This window comes from Puma concolor, chromosome B2 (assembly GCF_028749965.1).
Source record: "Puma concolor isolate L17-30 chromosome B2, mPumCon1.1.hap2, whole genome shotgun sequence".
Taxonomy (NCBI): Eukaryota; Metazoa; Chordata; class Mammalia; order Carnivora; family Felidae; genus Puma; species Puma concolor.
The window spans coordinates 65,129,294-65,148,882 of NC_141671.1; the positions used below are offsets into that span (position 1 = coordinate 65,129,294).

At 37.6% G+C, this 19,589-nt stretch overlaps 1 protein-coding gene across 6 annotated transcripts in view; it reads left to right on the top strand.

Annotated features, from left to right (window-relative positions):
* Window positions 1-19,589, top strand: part of SMAP1 (small ArfGAP 1) — a 251,040-nt gene that overhangs the window by 151,746 nt on the left and 79,705 nt on the right. For all 6 annotated transcript variants that reach the window (XM_086707184.1, XM_086707188.1, XM_025925397.2 and 3 more), the window contains one exon: window positions 15,893-15,973. In XM_086707184.1, the coding sequence (XP_086563310.1) occupies window positions 15,893-15,973 (81 nt within the window). The remainder of the gene's footprint in view (window positions 1-15,892; window positions 15,974-19,589) is intronic.

Sequence of the window (19,589 nt, forward strand, 5' to 3'; positions counted from 1 at the left end):
AAGACAGGGACATAGTTAGATTGGAAAACAAACTCCCCCCCGCCCTCAGTGCAGTAATGCAGAAGTTGGGGGGGATATCAAGGTACCAGGGTTCTCACTGATATGTGAGGGGGGAGGGAGGGGTTAAGCCCCATATTGGGCATCCTTTGCCCCAGGGATCAGCACCAGGAAGTTGAATCCCGATAATATCTAGCTTTTCAAATCACTGGGGCTTAACTGTGTGAGGGCTAGAGGGCTATGGAGAATGGAAACTCTGTTTTTAAAGGGCCTGTGAACAGTTTCACTTATTTGGAGACCCAGCATAGAGACAGCAGTTTGAAAAGTGCCTGGAACATACATGAAGGAGATTGACTAATTTTAGCGCCTGTGCCAGAGGGGCAGGGATCTGTAGGAAATTTCTGCAGCCAGAGAAGCACTGGAGGGCACCATTTTCTTGCTTTCCTTTAGGTGTCAGATACTTATTCTGACACTCTCCATCACCCTTGCTAGCAAACACTCATTTCACCTTCAGGTTCCCCTGTAGCCTGACATATATATCCCTGCAGGCATCCTTCCAGTGGTTACCATCCTACCACATCTTGGCAGGCAGCCTCAGTCAGGACCAGTGCCCCACTAGAAGCACCTTCAACCCTCCCACTCCCACCCAGGGGGAAGCCTTGGCTGGGATTGACACTACTCCATAGTGACTCATGCCCCATAGAATAGGGGACGGCCCTGCCCACCAGCATGGCTGCAACAGTTGTCGCTAGGCTTTACAGCAGCCACCCTGGGGATTAACTGCACCTACCAGCATGCCTGCAGCAACCACAGCCAGGCCTCTTAGCCAACCAGGCTGGAGGCTGACTCTACCCCTCCACTGTGCCCATAGCAGTAACAGCCAGGCATTACAGCCAGTCCCACCCACCAGTGTGCTCCTAGCATTCATGACCCAGGCACAACAGGGGGGTACATGCAGCCACACAGAGGATACCCCTGAACCACCTGGTTCTAGTGACTGGGAAGCTTGTGTTTCTGGGCCCCAAAAGATACTTTCTACATAAGGCCACCACCTTCAAGACAGAAATGTAGCTGACCTTACTAATATATAAAAACAGACACAGAGAATCAGACAAATTGAACAGAGGAATATGTTCTGAATGAAAGAATAAGACAAAACCTCAAAAAGAGCTAAACAAAAAGGAGTTAAGCAGTCTGCCTAATGGAGTTCAAAGTAATAATCATAAAGATGATCACTAAACTGGAAAGAAAAATGCATGAACTCACTGAGAAATTTCATTAAAAAGATAGAACTACAAAAAAGATTTAGAACTGAAGAATACTGTACTGGGGAATCAGCAGCAGATTAGAGGATGCAGAACAGATCAGTAAGCTGCAGGACAGGGTAGTGGAAATCATTCAAGCTGAATGGCAAGAAGAAAAAAGAATTTAAAATATGAGGATACATGGGGGTGTCTGGGTGGCTCAATGAGTTAAGCATCTGGCTTTGCCTTAGGTCATGATCTCACAGTTTATGAGTTCAAGCCCCACATTGGGCTCTCTGCTGTCAGCACAGAGCCTGCTTCAGATCCACTGTCTCCCTCTCTCTCTGCTCCTCCCCTGCACTCATGTATGCGTTCTCTCTCAAAACTAAATAAACATTAAAAAAAAACAAAAAAAAAAACACCCAGGATAAGTGAAGGAGCCTCTAGGACAACATCAAGCATACTAAATTCAAAGGAGAAGAGAGAGAAGAGGCAGAAAACTTATTTGAAGAAATAATAGCTGAAAACTTAACAAATCTGGGGAAGCAAACAGACATCCAGGTCCATGGAACACAGAGAGCCCCAAGGAAGATGAACCTGAAGAGGTTCACACCAAAACACAAAGTAATTAAAATGGCAAATGTTAGGTAGGAACTTCAAACCACCAAGAGAAAAGCAGTTAGTTATATACAACAGAATACCCATAAGACTGTCAACTAATTTCTCAGCAGAAAGTTTGTAGACCAGAAGGGAGTGACATGATATATTCAAGCATGAAAGAAAACAACTTACAGCTAAGAATACTCTACCCAGCTAGGTTATTACTCAGAATTGAAGGAAACCCTAAAGAGTTTCCCAGATAAACAAAGGTTAAAGGAGTTTACCACCACTGAATCAGCCTTATGAGAAATGATAAAGGGAACTCCTTAAGTGGAAGGAAAAGGCCATAACTAGAAGAAAATTAGGAAAACATTTCACAGGTAAAACAAACATAGTAAAAAGTAGTGAGTTAATCACTTATAAAGCAAGTATAGAGATTAAAACAGAAAAGGATTATAATCAGTTATATTTATAAAAATTAGCCAAGGGATACACAAAATAAAAAGATGTAAAACATGACATCATATTTGTAAAATGTGTAGGTGGGAGAAAAATTTAGTGCTTTTAGAATGTGCTCACATGTAAGTGACCATCAATGTAATATAGACTGCTATATATGTAAGATTGTTATATATGAACTCATTGGTAACCAGAAATCAAAAACTAATACTGACAAAATAGAAAAGAATCCAAGTATAACACTAAAAAATGCCTTCAAACCACAAGTAGAGAGAGCAAGAGGAGAAGAAGAAAGGAACAGAGAATTGCAAAAACAACCAGGAAGCAGTTAACAAAATGGGAATAAGAATATGCCTATTAATAATAAATGTAAATGTAAGTGGACTAAATGTTGCAATCAAAAGTCCCATTCAAGGTGGCTGAATGGATGAAAAATCAAGATCTGTCTATATGCAACCTACAAGAGATTCATTTTAGATATAGGGATACATAGTGAAAGGATGGAAAAAGATGTTTCGTACAAATGGAAACCAAAAGAAAGCAGAGAGGGCTATACTCAGACAAAACAGACTTTAAAACAGAATGAAAAAAGACAAAGGCATTAAATAATGGTAAATGGAACAGTGTAGCAGGAAGTTACAATATTTGTAAATATTTATGCATGCAACATAGGAGCACCTAAGTATATAAAATAAATATTAACAGACCTAAAAGTAGAGATTGACAGCAATACAATAATAGTAGTGGACTTTGATACCTTACTTATATCATTACATGGATCATCCAGAAAAAAAGTCCATAAGGAAGCATTGTCCTTAAACAGCACATTAGACCAGATATATTTATTAGATAAACACAGAACATTCCATCCAAAAGTAGCAGAATACACATTCTTCTCAAGAGCATGTGGAACATATTTCAGTATAGATCATATCTCAGACCATGAAAAAGTCTCAGTTTAAGAAGATTGAAGTAATACCAAGCATTTTTTATACCACAATGGTATGAAACTAGAAATAAATCACAAAATGAAAATTGAGAAAAGCATAAATATATGGAGATTAGAGAACACACTACTGAACAGCCAGTGAATCTGTGAGGAAATCAAAAGATAAATTAAAAAATACCTTGAGAGAAATGAAAATGAAGCATAGCAAAATCTGTGGGATTCAGGAAAAGCTGTTCTTTTTTTTTTTTTTTAATGAAATTTATTGTCAAATTGGTTTCCATACAACACCCAGTGCTCATCCCTGGAAAAGCAGTTCTAAGAGGGAAGTTCATAGTGATACAAGCCTACCTTAAGAAGTAAGAAAAATCCCAAATAAACAATCTAACTTTATACCCAAAGGAACTAGATAAAGGGGAACAAATGAAGCTCAGAGTTGGTAGAAGGAATGGAATAATAAAGATTGGACTGCAAAAAAGAAAATATAGACTGAAAGGAAAAGGAAAAGATCAATGAAACTAAGAACTGGTTATTTCAAAAAATAAATGAAATTGATAATCCTTTAGCCAGACTCATCAAGGAAGAAAAAAAGAGAAATAAATAAAATCAGAAATGAAAGAAGGGAAGTAACAACTGATACCAAAGATAATACAAAAGATTATAAGAGACTGCTATGAACAATTCTGTTCCAACAGATTGGACATCCTGAAAGAAATGGATAAAATTCCTAGAAATATAGAATCTATTAGGAATGAATCATGAAGAAATAGAAAATCCGAATAGACCATTTAGTAACAAGGAGTTTGGATCCATAATCAAAAACCTCCCAACCAACAAAATTCCAGGACGAGATGGCTTCACTGGTAAATTGTACCTCAAACTCTTCCAAAAAAATTGAAGAGTGGAGAATGTTTCCCGGTTAATTTCATGAAGCCAGTATTACCCTAATACCAAAACCAGAGAAGCATACCACAAAAAAAAAAAAAAAAAAAAAAAAAAAGAAAAGAAAATTACAGGCCAATACCCTAATGAACACATATGAAAAAAAAACTTCAACAAAATGTTAGCAAACCTAATTCAACAAAGCATTAAAAAGATCATACACCATGATCAAATGGTGTTTATTGAAGGGATATAAGGATGGTTCAACATCCTCAAATCAGTCAATATGATCTACCATGTGTAACAAATTAAGGATAAAAATCATGATCATCTCAACAGATGCAGAAAAAGGATTTAACAGATTTCAAACTCCATTTATGGTAAAAACTCTCAACAAAGCAAGTATGGCGGGAATGTACCTCAACATAATAAAGGCCATGTATGACAAACCAAAAGGTAACATCATACTCAACAATGAGAAGCTAAGAGTTTTTTCTCTAATATCAGGGAGAAGACAAGAGTGCCCACTCTCACCACTTCTACCCAGCATAGTATTAGTTAGGTAGTTAGGCAAGAAAAAGATATAAAAGGCATCCAAATTAGAAGTAAAGTTGTCATTATTTGTGGATAAAATTTTATATATAGAAAACCCTAAAGATTCCACCAAAAAGCTGTCAGAACTAAGAAACAACTTCAGTAAACTTGGCAGGATGCAAAATCAGTATACAAAAATCTGTTGTTTTTGTGCACTAACAAAAAGAAATTAAGAAACCAATCTCATTTACAGTTGCATCAAAAATGATAAAATACCTGGGAATAAATTTAACTGAGGCAGTGGAAGACCTTTACATTGGAAAGTACAAGATACTGATGAAAGAAACAGAAGAAGACACAAGTAAATGGAAAGGATTATATGTTCATAGATTGAAAGAATTAGTATTGTTTAAATGTCTGTATTATCCAAAGCAATTTATAGGTTTCAGTGCAATCCTTATCAAAATCGCAGTCACATTTTTCATAGAAATAGAATGAACATTTCTGAAATTTGGTTTTTTTTCTTAATATATGAAGTTTATTGTCAAAGTGGTTTCCATACAACACCCAGTGCTCATCCCAAAAGATGCCCTCTTCAATACCCATCACCCACCCTCACCTCCCTCCCACCCCCCATCAACCCTCAGTTTATTCTCAGTTTTTAAGAGTCTCTTATGCTTTGGCTTTCTCCCACTCTAACCTCCTTTTTTTTTTTTTCCTTCCCCTCCCCCATGGGTTTCTCAGGATTCACATAAGAGTGAAACATATGGTATCTGTCTTTCTCTGTGTGGCTTATTTCACTTAGCATCACACTCTCCAGGTCCATCCACATTGCTACAAAGGGCCATATTTCATTCTTTCTCATTGCCACGTACTACTCCATTGTGTATATAAACCACAATTTCTTTATCCATTCATCAGTTGATGGACATTTAGGCTCTTTCCATAATTTGGCTTTTGTTGAGAGTGCTGCTATAAACATTGGGGTACAGGTGCCCCTATGCATCAGTACTCCTGTATTCCTTGAGTAAATTCCTAGCAGTGCTACTGCTGTGTCATAGGGTAGGTCTACTTTTAATTTTTTGAGGAACCTCCACACTGTTTTCCAGAGCGGCTGCACCAATTTGCATTCCCACCAACAGTGCAAGAGGGTTCCCGTTTCTCCACATCCTCTCCAGCATCTATAGTCTCCTGATTTGTTCATTTTAGCCACTCTGACTGGCGTGAGGTGATATCTGAGTGTGGTTTTGATTTGTATTTCCCTGAGGAGGAGCGACATTGAGCATCTTTTCATGTGCCTGTTGGCCATCTGGATGTCTTCTTTAGAGAAGTGTCTGTTCATGTTTTCTGCCCATTTCTTCCCTGGGTTACTTGTTTTTTGGGTGTGGAGTTTGGTGAGCTCTTTATAGATTTTGGATACTAGCCCTTTGTCTGATATGTCATTTGCAAATATCTTTTCCCATTCCGTTGGTTGCTTTTTAGTTTTGTGGATTGTTTCCTTTGCTGTGCAGAAGGTTTTTATCTACATGAGGTCCCAATAGTTCATTTTTTGCTTTTAATTCCCTTGACTTTGGGGATGGGTCAAGTAAGAAATTGCTGCGGCTGAGGTGAGAGAGGTCTTTTCCTGCTTTCTCCTCTAGGGTTTTGATGGTCCTGTCTCACATTCAGGTCCTTTATCCATTTTGAGTTTGTTTTTGTGAATGGTGTAAGAAAGTGGTCTAGTTTCATTCTTCTGCATGTTGCTGTCCAGTTCTCCCAGCACCATTTGTTAAAGAGGCTGTCTTTTTTACATTGGATATTCTTTCCTGCTTTGTCAAAGATTAGTGGACCGTACTTTTGTGGGTCTAGTTCTGGGGTTTCTATTCTATTCCATTGGTCTATGTGTCTGTTTTTGTGCCAATACCATGCTGTCTTGATGATTACAGCTTTGTAGTAGAGGCTAAAGTCTGGGATTGTGATGCCTCCTGCTGTAGTCTTCTTCAAAATTACTTTGGCTATTCGGGGCCTTTTGTGGTTCCATAAGAATTTTAGGATTGCTTGATCTAGCTTCGAGAAGAATGATGGTGCAATTTTGATTAGGATTGCATTGAATGTGTAGCTAGCTTTGGGCAGTATTGACATTTTAACAATATTTATTCTTCCAACCCATGAGCACGGAATGTTTTTCCATTTCTTTATATCTTCTTCAATTTCCTTCATAAGTTTTCTATAGTTTTCATCATACAGATCTTTTACATCTTTGGTTAGGTTTATTCCTAGGTATTTTATGCTTCTTGGTGCAGTTGTGAATGGGATCAGTTTTCTTTATTTGTCTTTCTGTTGCTTCATTATTATTCATTATTATTCTGTTATTCATTATTCATTATTATTCTGTTCTTCATTATTATAAGAATGCAGCTGATTTCTATACATTGATTTTGTATCCTGCAACTTTGCTGAATTCATGTATCAGTTCTAGCAGACTTTTGGTGGAGTCTATCGGATTTTCCACGTATAATATGTCATCTGCAAAAAGTGAAAGCTTAACTTCATCTTTGCCAATTTTGATGGCTTTGATTTCCTTTTGTTGTCTGATTGCTGATGCTAGAACTTCCAAGACTATGTTAAACAACAGCGGTGAGAGTGGACATCCCTGTCGTGTTCCTGATCTCAGGGAAAGAGCCCTCAGTTTTTCCCCATTGAGGATGATATTAGCTGTGGGCTTTTCATAAATGGCTTTTATGATGCTTAAGTATGTTCCTTCTATCCCGACTTTCTCGAGGGTTTTTATTAAGAAAGGATGCTGAATTTTGTCAAATGCTTTTTCTGCATCGATTGACAGGATCATATGGTTCTTTTCTTTTATTAATGTGATGTATCACATTGATTGATTTGCGAATGTTGAACCAGCCCTGCAGCCCAGGAATGAATCCCAATTGATCATGGTGAATAATTCTTTTTATATGCTGTTGAATTCGACTTGCTAGTATGTTATTGAGAATTTTTGCATCCATATTCATCAGGGATATTGGCCTCTGGTTCTCTTTTTTTACTGGGTCTCTGTCTGGTTTAGGAATCAAAGTAATACTGGCTTCATAGAATGAGTCTGGAAGTTTTCCTTCTCTTTCTATTTTTTGGAACAGCTTGAGAAGGATGGGTATTATCTCTGCTTTAAATGTCTGGTAGAACTCCCCTGGGAAGCCATCTGGTCCTGGACTCTTATTTGTTGGGAGATTTTTGATAACTGATTCATTTTCTTCACTGGTTATGGGTCTATTCAAGCTTTCTATTTCCTCCTGTTTGAGTTTTGGAATTGTGTGGGTGTTTAGGAATTTGTCCATTTCTTCCAGGTTGTCCAGTTTGTTGGCATATAATTTTTCATAGTATTCCCTGATAATTGCTTGTATTTCTGAGGGATTGGTTGTAATAATTCCATTTTCATTCATGATTTTATCTATTTGGGTCATCTCCCTTTTCTTTTTGAGAAGCATGGCTAGAGGTTTATCAATTTTGTGTATTTTTACAAAAAAAATAACTGTTGGTTTCATTGATCTGCTCTATAGTATTTTTAGATTCTATATTGTTTATTTCTGCTCTGATCTTTATTATTTCTCTTCTGCTGGGTTTGGGGTGTCTTTGCTGTTCTGCTTCTATTTCCTTCAGGTGTGCTGTTAGATTTTGTATTTGGGATTTTTCATGTTTCTTGAGATAGGCCTGGATGCAATGTATTTTCCTCTCAGGACTGCCTTCACTGCATCCCAAAGCATTTGGATTGTTGTATTTTCATTTTCCTTTGTTTCCATATATTTTTTAATTTCTTCTCTAATTGTCTGGTAGACCCATTCATTCTTTAGTAGGGTGTTCTTTAACCTCCAGTGCTTTTGGAAGTTTTCCAGACTTTTTCCTGTGGTTGATTTCAAGCTTCATAGCATTGTGGTCTGAAAGTATGCATGGTATGATCTCAATTCTTGTATACTTATGAAGGACTGTTTTGTGACCCAGTATATGATCTATCTTGGAGAATGTTCCATGTGCACTCGAGAAGAAAGTATATTCTGTTGCTTTGGGATGCAGAGTTCTAAATATATCTGTCAAGTCCATCTGATCCAATATGTCATTCAGGGCCCTTGTTTCTTTATTGACCGTATGTCTAGATGATCTATCCATTGTTGTAAGTGGAGTATTAAAGTCCCCTGCAGTTACCACATTCTTATCAATAAGGTTGCTTATGTTTGTGAGTAATTGTTTTCTATATTTGGGGGCTCCCGTATTTGGTGCATAGACATTTATAATTGTTAGCTCTTCCTGATGGATAGACCCTGTCATTATGTTATAATGCCCTTCTTCATCTCTTGTTACAGCCTTTAATTTAAAGTCTAGTTTGTCTGATATAAGTATGGCTACTCCAGCTTTCTTTTGACTTCCAGTAGCATGATGGATAGTTCTCCATCCCCTCACTTTCAATCTGAAGGTGTCCTCAGGTCTAAAATGAGTCTCTTGTAGACAGCAAATAGATGGGTCTTGTTTTTTTTATCCATTGTGATACCCTGTGTCTTTTGGTTGGCGCATTTAGTCCATTTACATTCAGTGTTATTATAGAAAGATAGGGGTTTAGAGTCATTGTGATGTCTGTAGGTTTCATGCTTGTAGTGGTGTCTCTGGTACTTGGTCTCACAGGATCCCCCTTAGGATCTCTTCTACGGCTGGTTTAGTGGTGATGAATTCCTTCAGTTTTTGTTTGTTTGGGAAGACCTTTATCTCTCCTTCTATTCTGAATGACAGTTTTGCTGGATAAAGGATTCTCGGCTGCATATTTTTTCTGTTCAGCACATTGAAGATTTCCTGCCATTCCTTTCTGGCCTGCCAAGTTTCAGTAGAGAGATCCATCATGAGTCTTATTGGTCTCCCTTTATATGTTAGAGCGTGTTCATTCCTAGCTGCTTTCAGAATTTTCTCTTTATCCTTGTATTTTGCCATTTTCACTATGATATGTCATGCAGAAGATCGATTCAAGTTATGTCTGAAGGGAGTTCTCTGTGCCTCTTGGATTTCCTCTTGGAAATCCAAGGCACTCTTGGAGTGCCTTTTTCCTTCCCCAGATCAGGGAAGTTCTCAGCTATGATTTCTTCCAGTACACCTTCAGCACCTTTCCCTCTCTCTTCCTCCTCTGGAATACCAATTATGCATAGATTATTTCTGTTTAGTGTATCACTTAGTTCTCTAATTTTCCCCTCATACTCCTGGATTTTTTTTATCTCTCTTTTGTTTTCTCAGCTTCCTCATTTTCCATAATTTTATCTTCTAGTTCACCTATTCTCTCCTCTGTCTCTTCAATCTGAGTTGTGGTCACCTCCATTTTATTTTGCTGCTTATTTATAGCATTTTTTAGCTCCTCCTGGCTGTTTCTTTGTCCCTTGATCTCTGTAGCAATAGATTCTCTGCTGTCCTTTATACTGTTTTAAAGCCCAGCAATTAATTTTATGACTATTATTTTAAATTCACTTTCTGTTATAGTGTTTAAATAGTTTCTGGTCAGTTCGTTAGCTGTCGCTACTTCCTGGAGTTTCTTTTGAGGGGAATTCTTCTGTTTCATCATTTTGGATAGTCTCTGGAGTGGTGTGGAACTGCAGGGCACTTCCCCTGTGCTGTGTTGAATAACTTGCGTTGGTGGGCGGGGCCACAGTCAGACCTGATGTCTGCCCCCAGCCCACCGCTGGGGCCACAGTCAGACTGGTGTGTACCTTCTCTTCCCCTCTCCCCTCTTCCTTAGTGCGGGATTCACTGTGGGGTGGTGTGGCCCCTGCCTGGGCTACTTGCACAGTGCCAGGCTTGTGGGTCTGGGGATCTGGCATATTAGCTGCGGTGGATCGGCAAGGTGTACAGGGGCGGGAGGGGCAGGCTCAGCTCGCTTTTCCTTCGAGATCCACTTGGGGAGGGGCCCTGTGGCACCGGGAGGGAGGCAGACCTGTTGGAAGGATGGATCCACAGAAGCACAGTGTTGGGTGTTTGTGCATTGCCAGCAAGTTCCCTGACAGGAACTGGTTCCCTTTGGGATTTTGGCTGGGGATGGGCGAGGGAGATGGCACTGGCGAATGCCTTTGTTCCCCGCCAAGCTGAGTCTGTCATCTGAGGTTCAACAACTCTCCCTCCCGTTGTCCTGTAGTCCTCCCGCTCTCCGAGCAGAGCTGTTAACTTAAAAACTTCCAGATGGTAAGTCCCGCTTGTTGTCAAAACACATTCCGTCTGGCCCCTCTGCTTTTGCAAGGCAGACTCGGGGGCTCTGCTTTGCCAGCAGGCTGCCCCTCTGCCCCGGCTCCCTCCCTCCAGTCCGTGGGGCGCGCACCGCCTCTCTGCCCTTCCTACCCTCCTCCATGGGCCTGTTGTCTACACTTGGCTCCGGAGAATCCGTTCTGCTAGTCTTCTGGTGGTTTTCTAGGTTATTTAGGCAGGTGTGGGTGGAACCTAAGTGATCAGCAGGACGTGGTGAGCTCAGAGTCCTCCTACGCCGCCATCTTCTCCGAATATTTCTGAAATTTGTATGGAACCACAAAAAATCCTGAGTAGCCAAAGGAATCTTGAGAAACAGGAACAAAGCTGAAGGCCTCACATTTCAAACTATATTACAAAGGTATGACCATCAAAACAGTATGATATTGGCATAAAAGCAGATACCTAGATTGCTGCAACGGAATAGACAGCACAGAAATAAACCTGCATATATATGGTCAATTAATTTATCCCCAAGGACGCGAGAATATCAATGGAGAAAGCACAGTGCCTTCAATAAATGGTTTGGAAAAACTGGACCAGTATCTTATTCTGTATACAAAAATTAATTCAGTATGGATTAAAGGCTTGAATGCAAGATTTGAAATCATAAAACTACTAGAAGAAAACATAGGCAGTTAAGTTCCCTGAGATCAGTCTTAGTGATGGTTTTTGTTTTTTTGTTTTTGTTTTTTTTTTTTTTTTTGCATCTTCAAAAGGTAGGGCAACAAATCAAAAATAAAGGGTACTACATCTAACTAAGAAGGTGTTGAACAAGAAAGGAAACTGTCAGTGAAAGGAAAAGGCAGCCTATTGGATGTGAGAAGATATTTGGAAACCATATATGTAATAAGGGGTTAATATTCAAAGTATGTAAGGAACTCACACAATTCAATAACAAGAAAAAAATCCCATAAAAATGTACATTTTTCCAAAGAAAACATACACATGACCCACTAGCCCATGAAAAGATGTCCAGCATCACTAATCATCAGGGAACTGCAAATCAAAACCACAGTGAGATAGCATTGTTAGAATGGCTATTATCAAAAAGGCAAAAAATTTACAAATGTTAGGGCATAGAGAAAAAGGATCTTTTATGCCCTGTTAGTAAGAATGTAAATTTGTGTAGCCATTCTGGAAAATAGTGTGTCGGTTCCTCAAAAAACTAAAAATAAAACTGTCGTATAATCTAGCAGTTCTACTTCTGGATATCTGAAGAAACTGAAAACACTAATTTGAAAAGATATGATTATTGCATTATTATTGACAATAACCAAGATATGGAAACAACCAAAGTGTCCATCTGTGGATGAATGGTTAAAGAAGATGTTGTTAAGGGGTGCCTGAGTGGATCAGTTGGTTGAGTGTCCCAATTCTTGATTTTGGCTCTTGTCCTGATCCCAGGATTTTAGTATTGAGCCCTGTGTTGGGCTCCACACTGAGTGTGGAGCCTGCTTAAGATTCTCTCTCTCTCTGCTCTTTCCCTGATCTGCATATGCTCTTCAAAATAAAAAAAAAAAAAGAAAAATGTGGTTTATATATATATAACAGACACAATTCAGGCATATGAAAAATGAAATCTTGCCATTTGTGACAACATGGATGAATCTTTATGGTATTATGCTAAGTAAAATAAGTCAGGCAGAGTAAGATGAATACCTTATAATTTCATCTGTATGTGAAATCTAAAAAGCAAAAGAAAGAACAAAAACAAAACTTATAGATGGAACGAGTATATTGGTGGTTGCCAGCGTTGGGGTTGGGGGGGCATTGGAGAAGATCAAGAGATATAAACTTTCAGTTATAAAGTAAGTAATTTATGGGTAGCAATGTATAGAATGGTAACTAGAGCAACAGTACTGTATTTCATTTATGTAACTTTATGTGGTGACAGGAGGAAACTAGACTTCTAGTAATGATCAATTCACAGTGCATGTAAATATTGAATCATTATGTTGTACACCAGAAATTAATGTTATATGTAAATTGTACCTCAATTTTAAAAAAGGGCATTGGTCTAATTCAGTAGTTTCCAAAGTCTAATGTCAATAGCATTAGATATTAGAGAGAACCCCAGGGCAGTTTATTTATGCCTATTTGTGCTTTTTTTGTTATACTTTCAACATTTTTTTTATGTGTGTTTTATAATGTGCATAATATAGTGCTATATATACTTTGTAAATAAATATATACATATGGTAGAGTATATATGCTTGCAACTTTTTAAGGTAGGAGTACATAATAAAAGTTTTTGAAGACCGTATCTTTGATTAAATCACTCAAGTGTCATTTGAGTATAATGAACCCACTGTGTGCTTATCTTTACCTTCTAGGAACTGAACATTTATTTCAGTTATTTTTACACAGAAAGTGTTTCACTGTATCATTTGTACATATAGCAACCAAGTTTCAGGAACTATTTTATAATACCAAACACTGCGGTACTTTGTTCTTGCTGAGAAAATAGTTTAAAACAAATTAGGTTTTCACAGTACTCTTTGATCTTTTAGCAGCTTTTGATTCTAGAGATGGGAGTCATTTGTGGATCAAACTATATGATCTGAATTTAGAGCCCATGTTTTTAATGTTGCTTCAAAGCTTGTGTCATAATACCCCTGCTGGAATCAGATTGGATAACAGCCATATTTTAGCAGCTGAAATTCCAGGGTTAAAGAGAACTGAATTGTGCTCTCTCTTTATTAAACATAGGTAAATAATCTAATTCAGTTTTGGTGATTTCGTATGTGCTTACCAGTCATAGTGATTAGAAAGACAAGCTGCTTCTCCACTCTTTTGATTGTACCTTCCTTGAGAAATTAACAATCTTGTGAATTTATAGAATAATTCATTCCCAACATATTAGTGACAATCACTGATTGCTTTCTTCACCAAACATTTCATAATAGATAAAGGATTTTTGCATATTTCATTTATTCTTCACTTATTAACGGGAATAAGGTTACTCACCTCATAGAATTGTTGGAAGGATTAAATGAGTAAAAACACTGTCTCACACATAGTAAGGGTTCAGGAAATATTAACCATTGTTCTATGGAAGAATAGTACTAAGTACCAGTGCTCACTGGATGGCAATGAACAGTGACTTGAGAGTTGGGGTCTTCCCTAGGTCCTCCTGCTGATGAGCTGTGTGGCTTTATCCCTTTCCTAATTTTTGTTCTTCATTTGTAAAATGATTATAATGACATTCTTTTCAGACACTTATTGATTAAATTAAATTAGAAAATAAGGTGCTTATCACAGTGTCTGGCCCATAGGAACTTTTATTAAACCCTTATGTTATAGCCTAGGAATTGCCAGTATTTTCTCAATTACAAATAGTAAAAATTCTGCTGTTGAGAGAGGTGGTTCAAATACCATTTTAAAGGCACAGGTACAAACAGGCCCATAGGCATTTTGACTAAATGTGCTTATGTGCTTCTTACTCTGCCTTTCTTGAGGTTCATCAGTGTATCTTTAACCATTTACTGAAAGGAAACTCAGATACTAACTAATACTCATTTGTTGTGATTCAGTTACAGGTTTCTAGATATCTCTTCCCTTTAAATGCCTTATGAACGCTCATTGTTTGATCATTATTTTAAAGTTTATTTATTTATTTTGAGAGAGTGCTCGAGAGTTGGGGAGGGGCAGAGAGAGAGGGAGAGAGGGAATCCCAAGCAGGCTGTGTACTGTCAGCACAGAGCCAGACTTGGGGCTCAAACCCATGAACCGTGAGATCATGCCATGAGTCGAAATCAAGAGTCAGACTCTTAACTGACTGACCCAGGCACCCCGAATCACTGTTTATTCTTTTATTTCATTTTCCTTTTTTGGCGGGTTTGGGGCCCTTAAGTTTTAATATTATATCCTGTTTTATCCTTCTTGGAATTGCAGATTGTGTACATCATAGTAGCATTACATTTTACCTAGACTGGATTGGGTTAAATACACTAACTGGTCAGTTTGCTCTGTTATCAGGGATATCCTTAACATTTTTTTAAATGAGAAAATTATTATTGTATTTGTCTTTTTAAAAATCACATTATGTAATGGACTAAACATATTTTGTCATAATTTTATTTATTTATTTTTAATGTTTATTTTATTTTTGAGAGAGAGAGAGAGAGAGAGAGAGAGAGAGAGAGAGAGAGAGAGAGACAGAGCATGAGCAGGCGAAGGGCAGGGAGAGAGGGAGACACAGAATCTGAAGCAGGCTCCAGGCTCTGAGTGGTTAGCACAGAGCCTGACTTGGAGCTTGAACTCACTGACTGTGAGGTCTTGACCTGAGCTGAAGTTGGACCCTTAACCAACTGAGCCACCCAAGCGCTCCTGTTTTGTGATAGTTTTAAATAGGTGCCTGGGTAGCTCAGTTGGTTAAGCGTCTGACTTCAGCTCAGGTTATGATCTCACAGTTTGTGGATTTGAGCCCCACATCGGGCTCTATGCTGACAGCTCAGAGCCTGGAGCCTGCTTCAGATTCCGTGTCTCCCTCTCTCTCTGCCCCTTCTCTGCTTGCGCTCAGTCTCTCTTTCTCTCATAAATAAAGATTAAAAAAAATTTTTTTAAATTATTTTTTCCCTTTTTGCCTCACATTTACATGTTGTAATGTCTTCATCTGTGTGAAGATCTGTGATCTTGCTCAAAGTTCAACATTATGGTTGGTATTAGGAAGCCTAATCTCTAAGATGGAGTGAGAATTTATTGAAAAAAAGTCTCATTTGTTTAAAACAAACTGAAATTTTGAAGAAGTTCTAAATACTTTCACCTCTGTCTTAAATTTCTTAAAACATGTTGTATTATCAACATGTAATCTCAATGAGAGTATGTAGTTGCTGTGTTTACTTTTATATTTCAGTATCACTGGATATTGTCATTTTTGAATCCTTCCTTAAATAATTACTGAAACGAATAAAATAAAAATGTGTTAACAGCTGACATTTCCTTAAAAGTGAACTTATCAAAACTTTGGTCTATGTTTTAGAAAGAAAAGGAAAAAAAAAAGGAAGAGAAAAAGAAAGAAAAGGAACCAGAAAAGCCTGCAAAACCTCTTACAACTGAAAAGGTAAAATTCCTTTAAAAAAAAACCTATTAAGATAACCATCCTATTTTTGTATTCTTACGTGAATGTCTTTGGGATATTTACAATATGTGAATTATCATTCTGTCAGTAAGTATGTTTTGAATGAATATGTGTGCTAAGCATGTCCTTCTAGATTGTCCTATATAAGTTTTAGTTATATATGTACGAGTATAGATCATGTGAGGTCCTCAAGGTCATTCTCTTTTAATGACATAAAGAATGGTGTTTTTAGTTTTCATGCACAGACTTCAGTGAAAGTTTAGAGAATGAAGAGTTCATACCTGAAGGGGCCTTCAGAAAATACTCCATTCATAGGGGTAAGCATTTGAGGTAGATTTTGAATTGTAGGTAGAATTAAAGTGGAAGGCAAGAATATATCCTTTGGAGAGAACACCTGAGGACAGGCATAGAAAATGAAAGTAGACAAAATATATTTAGAAAAAACGTAGTGGAGTTTGAAGAAAGATGATGTTTATGTAAAGAAAGTAGTGAAAAATAAGACCAGTGTGGTAGGTTGAGCTCAAATTGTAGAAGACTTTAAAGTCTAGGTTGATTATTTCTTAGAGGAAAGGCTGTGGGCATCATTTCCAAGTTTGTAAAGCAGAGATAAACCTAATTCAGAACGGTTCTTTTGGAACATTATTTTGGCAGCAGTGTACAAGATAGATGTGACTAGGCAAGGTAGAGGTAAAGAGAACATTAGCTTTTTATTATTACTTTTTTTTTTTTTTTTGGAGAGAGAACATGCATGCTTGCGTGCATGCAAGTAGTGGAGGAACAGAGGGAGAGAGAATCTTAAGCAGGCTTCGTGCCCATTGCGGAGCCCAACTTGGGGGTTGATCTCATGATCTAAGCTGATACCAAGAATTGGATGCTTAACTGACTTAGCTGACTTAACTGACTTAGCTGATACCAAGAATTGGATGCTTAACATCCAGGCACCCCAGAACATTAGCTTTTTTTTTTTTTTAATTTTTTAAATCTTTTTTATTTTAGAGAAAGAGAGAGTGTGAGCAGGGAAGGAACAGAGAGAGAGGGAGACACAGAATCCCAAGCAGGGTCCAGTCTCTGAGCTGTCAGCATAGAGTCTGACATGGGACTCAAACTCACGAACTGTGAGTTCATGACCTGAGCCGAAGTCTGAAGCTTAACTGACTGAGCCACCCAGGTGCCCCCAGAGCATTATCTTTTTAAAAGGCTTTGGTTACATAATTATGGTAGCTTGACTTTGAATGTGTTTGATCATGAAAATATGGAAGCATGGTAAAGGAGTTGTCAGTAGAGGGAACATCCTTGATAGTAGTTGAAATTTTAAAAATTGACCTAATGCATGCATAAATTACATATACAAGATGCATGCATTTAAAGCATACAATGCAGATACATACTGGTTCTTTCTCTGCTATTTATTTATTTATTTATTTATTTATTTATTTATTTATAATTTTATTTATTTTTGAGAGAGAGAGAGAGTGTGTATGAGGGAAAGAATCACAAGCAGGCTCCGCGCTGTCAGCATGGAACCAAATGTGATGCTCAAACCCGTGGACCTCAAGATTATGACCTGAACCAAAATCAAAGAGTTGGTTGCTTAACTGACTAAGCCACCCAGGCACCCCTCATTTATTAAAGCAATCTCTACCTTCAAAGGGTTGCAAACATGACTTTAGCACTTAAAATGTACCAAATATCCCAAGACTCTTCAGTCCTTCATATAGCAAACTCTCCACTATCTAACCCCTTCCTAGAGGTCTCCATTCTTTATACCAGTTAAGACTTGTCCATTGTTGCCTAAACATACTTTCCATTTCTGTTCACTAAGTTTCTCTGCCAAGAATGTCCTTTCCTTTCCCCACCTTTTACCTAAAGTTTACTCATTCTACCTTTTCCATGAAGCTCCTCCAAATATCTCAACTAGACAGCATTTTTTCCTTCCTCAAAATACTGGCAACGTCATACATTTGATTTTATTACTTCCTATTTATATTATTGTTTAATCGTATTTTCAGATAACTTTTCTTATATAGCACAGATGCATAGATGTTTCTTGAGATTATGCATCATTCAGGTGGGGACCAAGTCTTATGTTTCTTTGTTTTTTAACAGTTCTTGTGTGTAGTAGATATTTAGGATAAATATATGTACATTGATTCGTTGATGTTTTTCATCTTTTAGTGTCTTGATTGCAAGGTCATGCAGAACAGTTAATAAACTGCAGCTTATTACTAAAATTAATTTATTAAATACTAAGATTGTAAGAACTTTGCTAAATGGAATTCTTTGCAATAATTATTTGGAATACTTTTCAGTTAAAGTTAATTTTTTTTAATATCACTTTGTTTTAATGATAGTTTAATGAATTAAAATCTTACCTTTCATCAAATTAAGTTTAGATGTTAAATATTACATTTTTTTGAAAGTTGTAATTAAGTTGGTAATTATAACTTGGTTACTTAAGTAGCTTTAATTCTCCTCTGGTAACTTTCTCTATAGCATGCATCAGTAAGCCCTAAGTGAAATGTCTTACAATTTCCTGTTTCATTAGAAAGGAATTTTAAAATCACTAGTAGATGTTATCTTTTGTTTCCAGAAATTGGAAATTATCAAATAGTTTTTGTGATACTTGACAAGATATATCTACTTTTAAAATACCATATATTTATTTTCTCTCTTAAAAAAAAAACCTTACCATTGAAATATAGTGAGCATTTTGATGTAGTAAACTTACATGTTTCATAGGCTTGTTTGTAAATATTTGCCTTCTGTTGCTTCCTGTGAAAAACGGTCACAGCAGTTACCTAAGAACTGAGTCTGTGGGTTGGGAGCTTGAGAAGAGCAGTTCAGAGTGTGTGAACAGTGAGAATCTAGGGTGATTCCTATATTATTTCCTTTTGATACTTAGGTTTTATTAAACTCAGTTCACACATCTTCTGTTATTCTTACTCAACCTACATTAGGACTTCTGCTGTTGATGATGGGAGCCTTGCTGAAAGAATAATCACGTAGAGGGAAACACTATAGTTCCTATCAAAATTTTGCAGTTAAGATAATGCAGAGTGTATAGGAAGGAAGATATATTTTGTTTTTTAATGTTTATTTATTTTTTTGAGTGAGTGCAAACAGGGGAGGACACAGGAAGAAAAGGGGACAGAGTATCTGAAGCGGGCTCCGTGCTGACAGCAGAGAGCCCGATGTGGGTCACAAACTCATGAATTGTGAGATCATAACCTGAGCTGAAGCTGGGCGCTGAATCACCTGAGCCACCCAGGTGCCCCAAGGAAGATACATTGAGAAGTGTTACTATTTGGAAGGGTGTCTGAGTGCTCAGTCAGTTAAGCCTCTGACTCTTGGTTTCAGCTCAGGTCATGATCTCACAGTTCGTGAGTTTGAGCCCCATGGCAAACTTGGGGTTTGCCTCCTCTGCTCCTGTGCTCTCTGTCTCTCTCTTTTTCTGTCTCTCTCAAAATAAATAAATGAAACTTAAAAAAAAAGAAACCAGTGTAACAGTGAGGGAACTGAAAGGAAAATAGTACAAATAAAGAAGATTTATAGCATCTAGGCATTTTCATATGTGTATTTTCATATGTAATAGCATTTT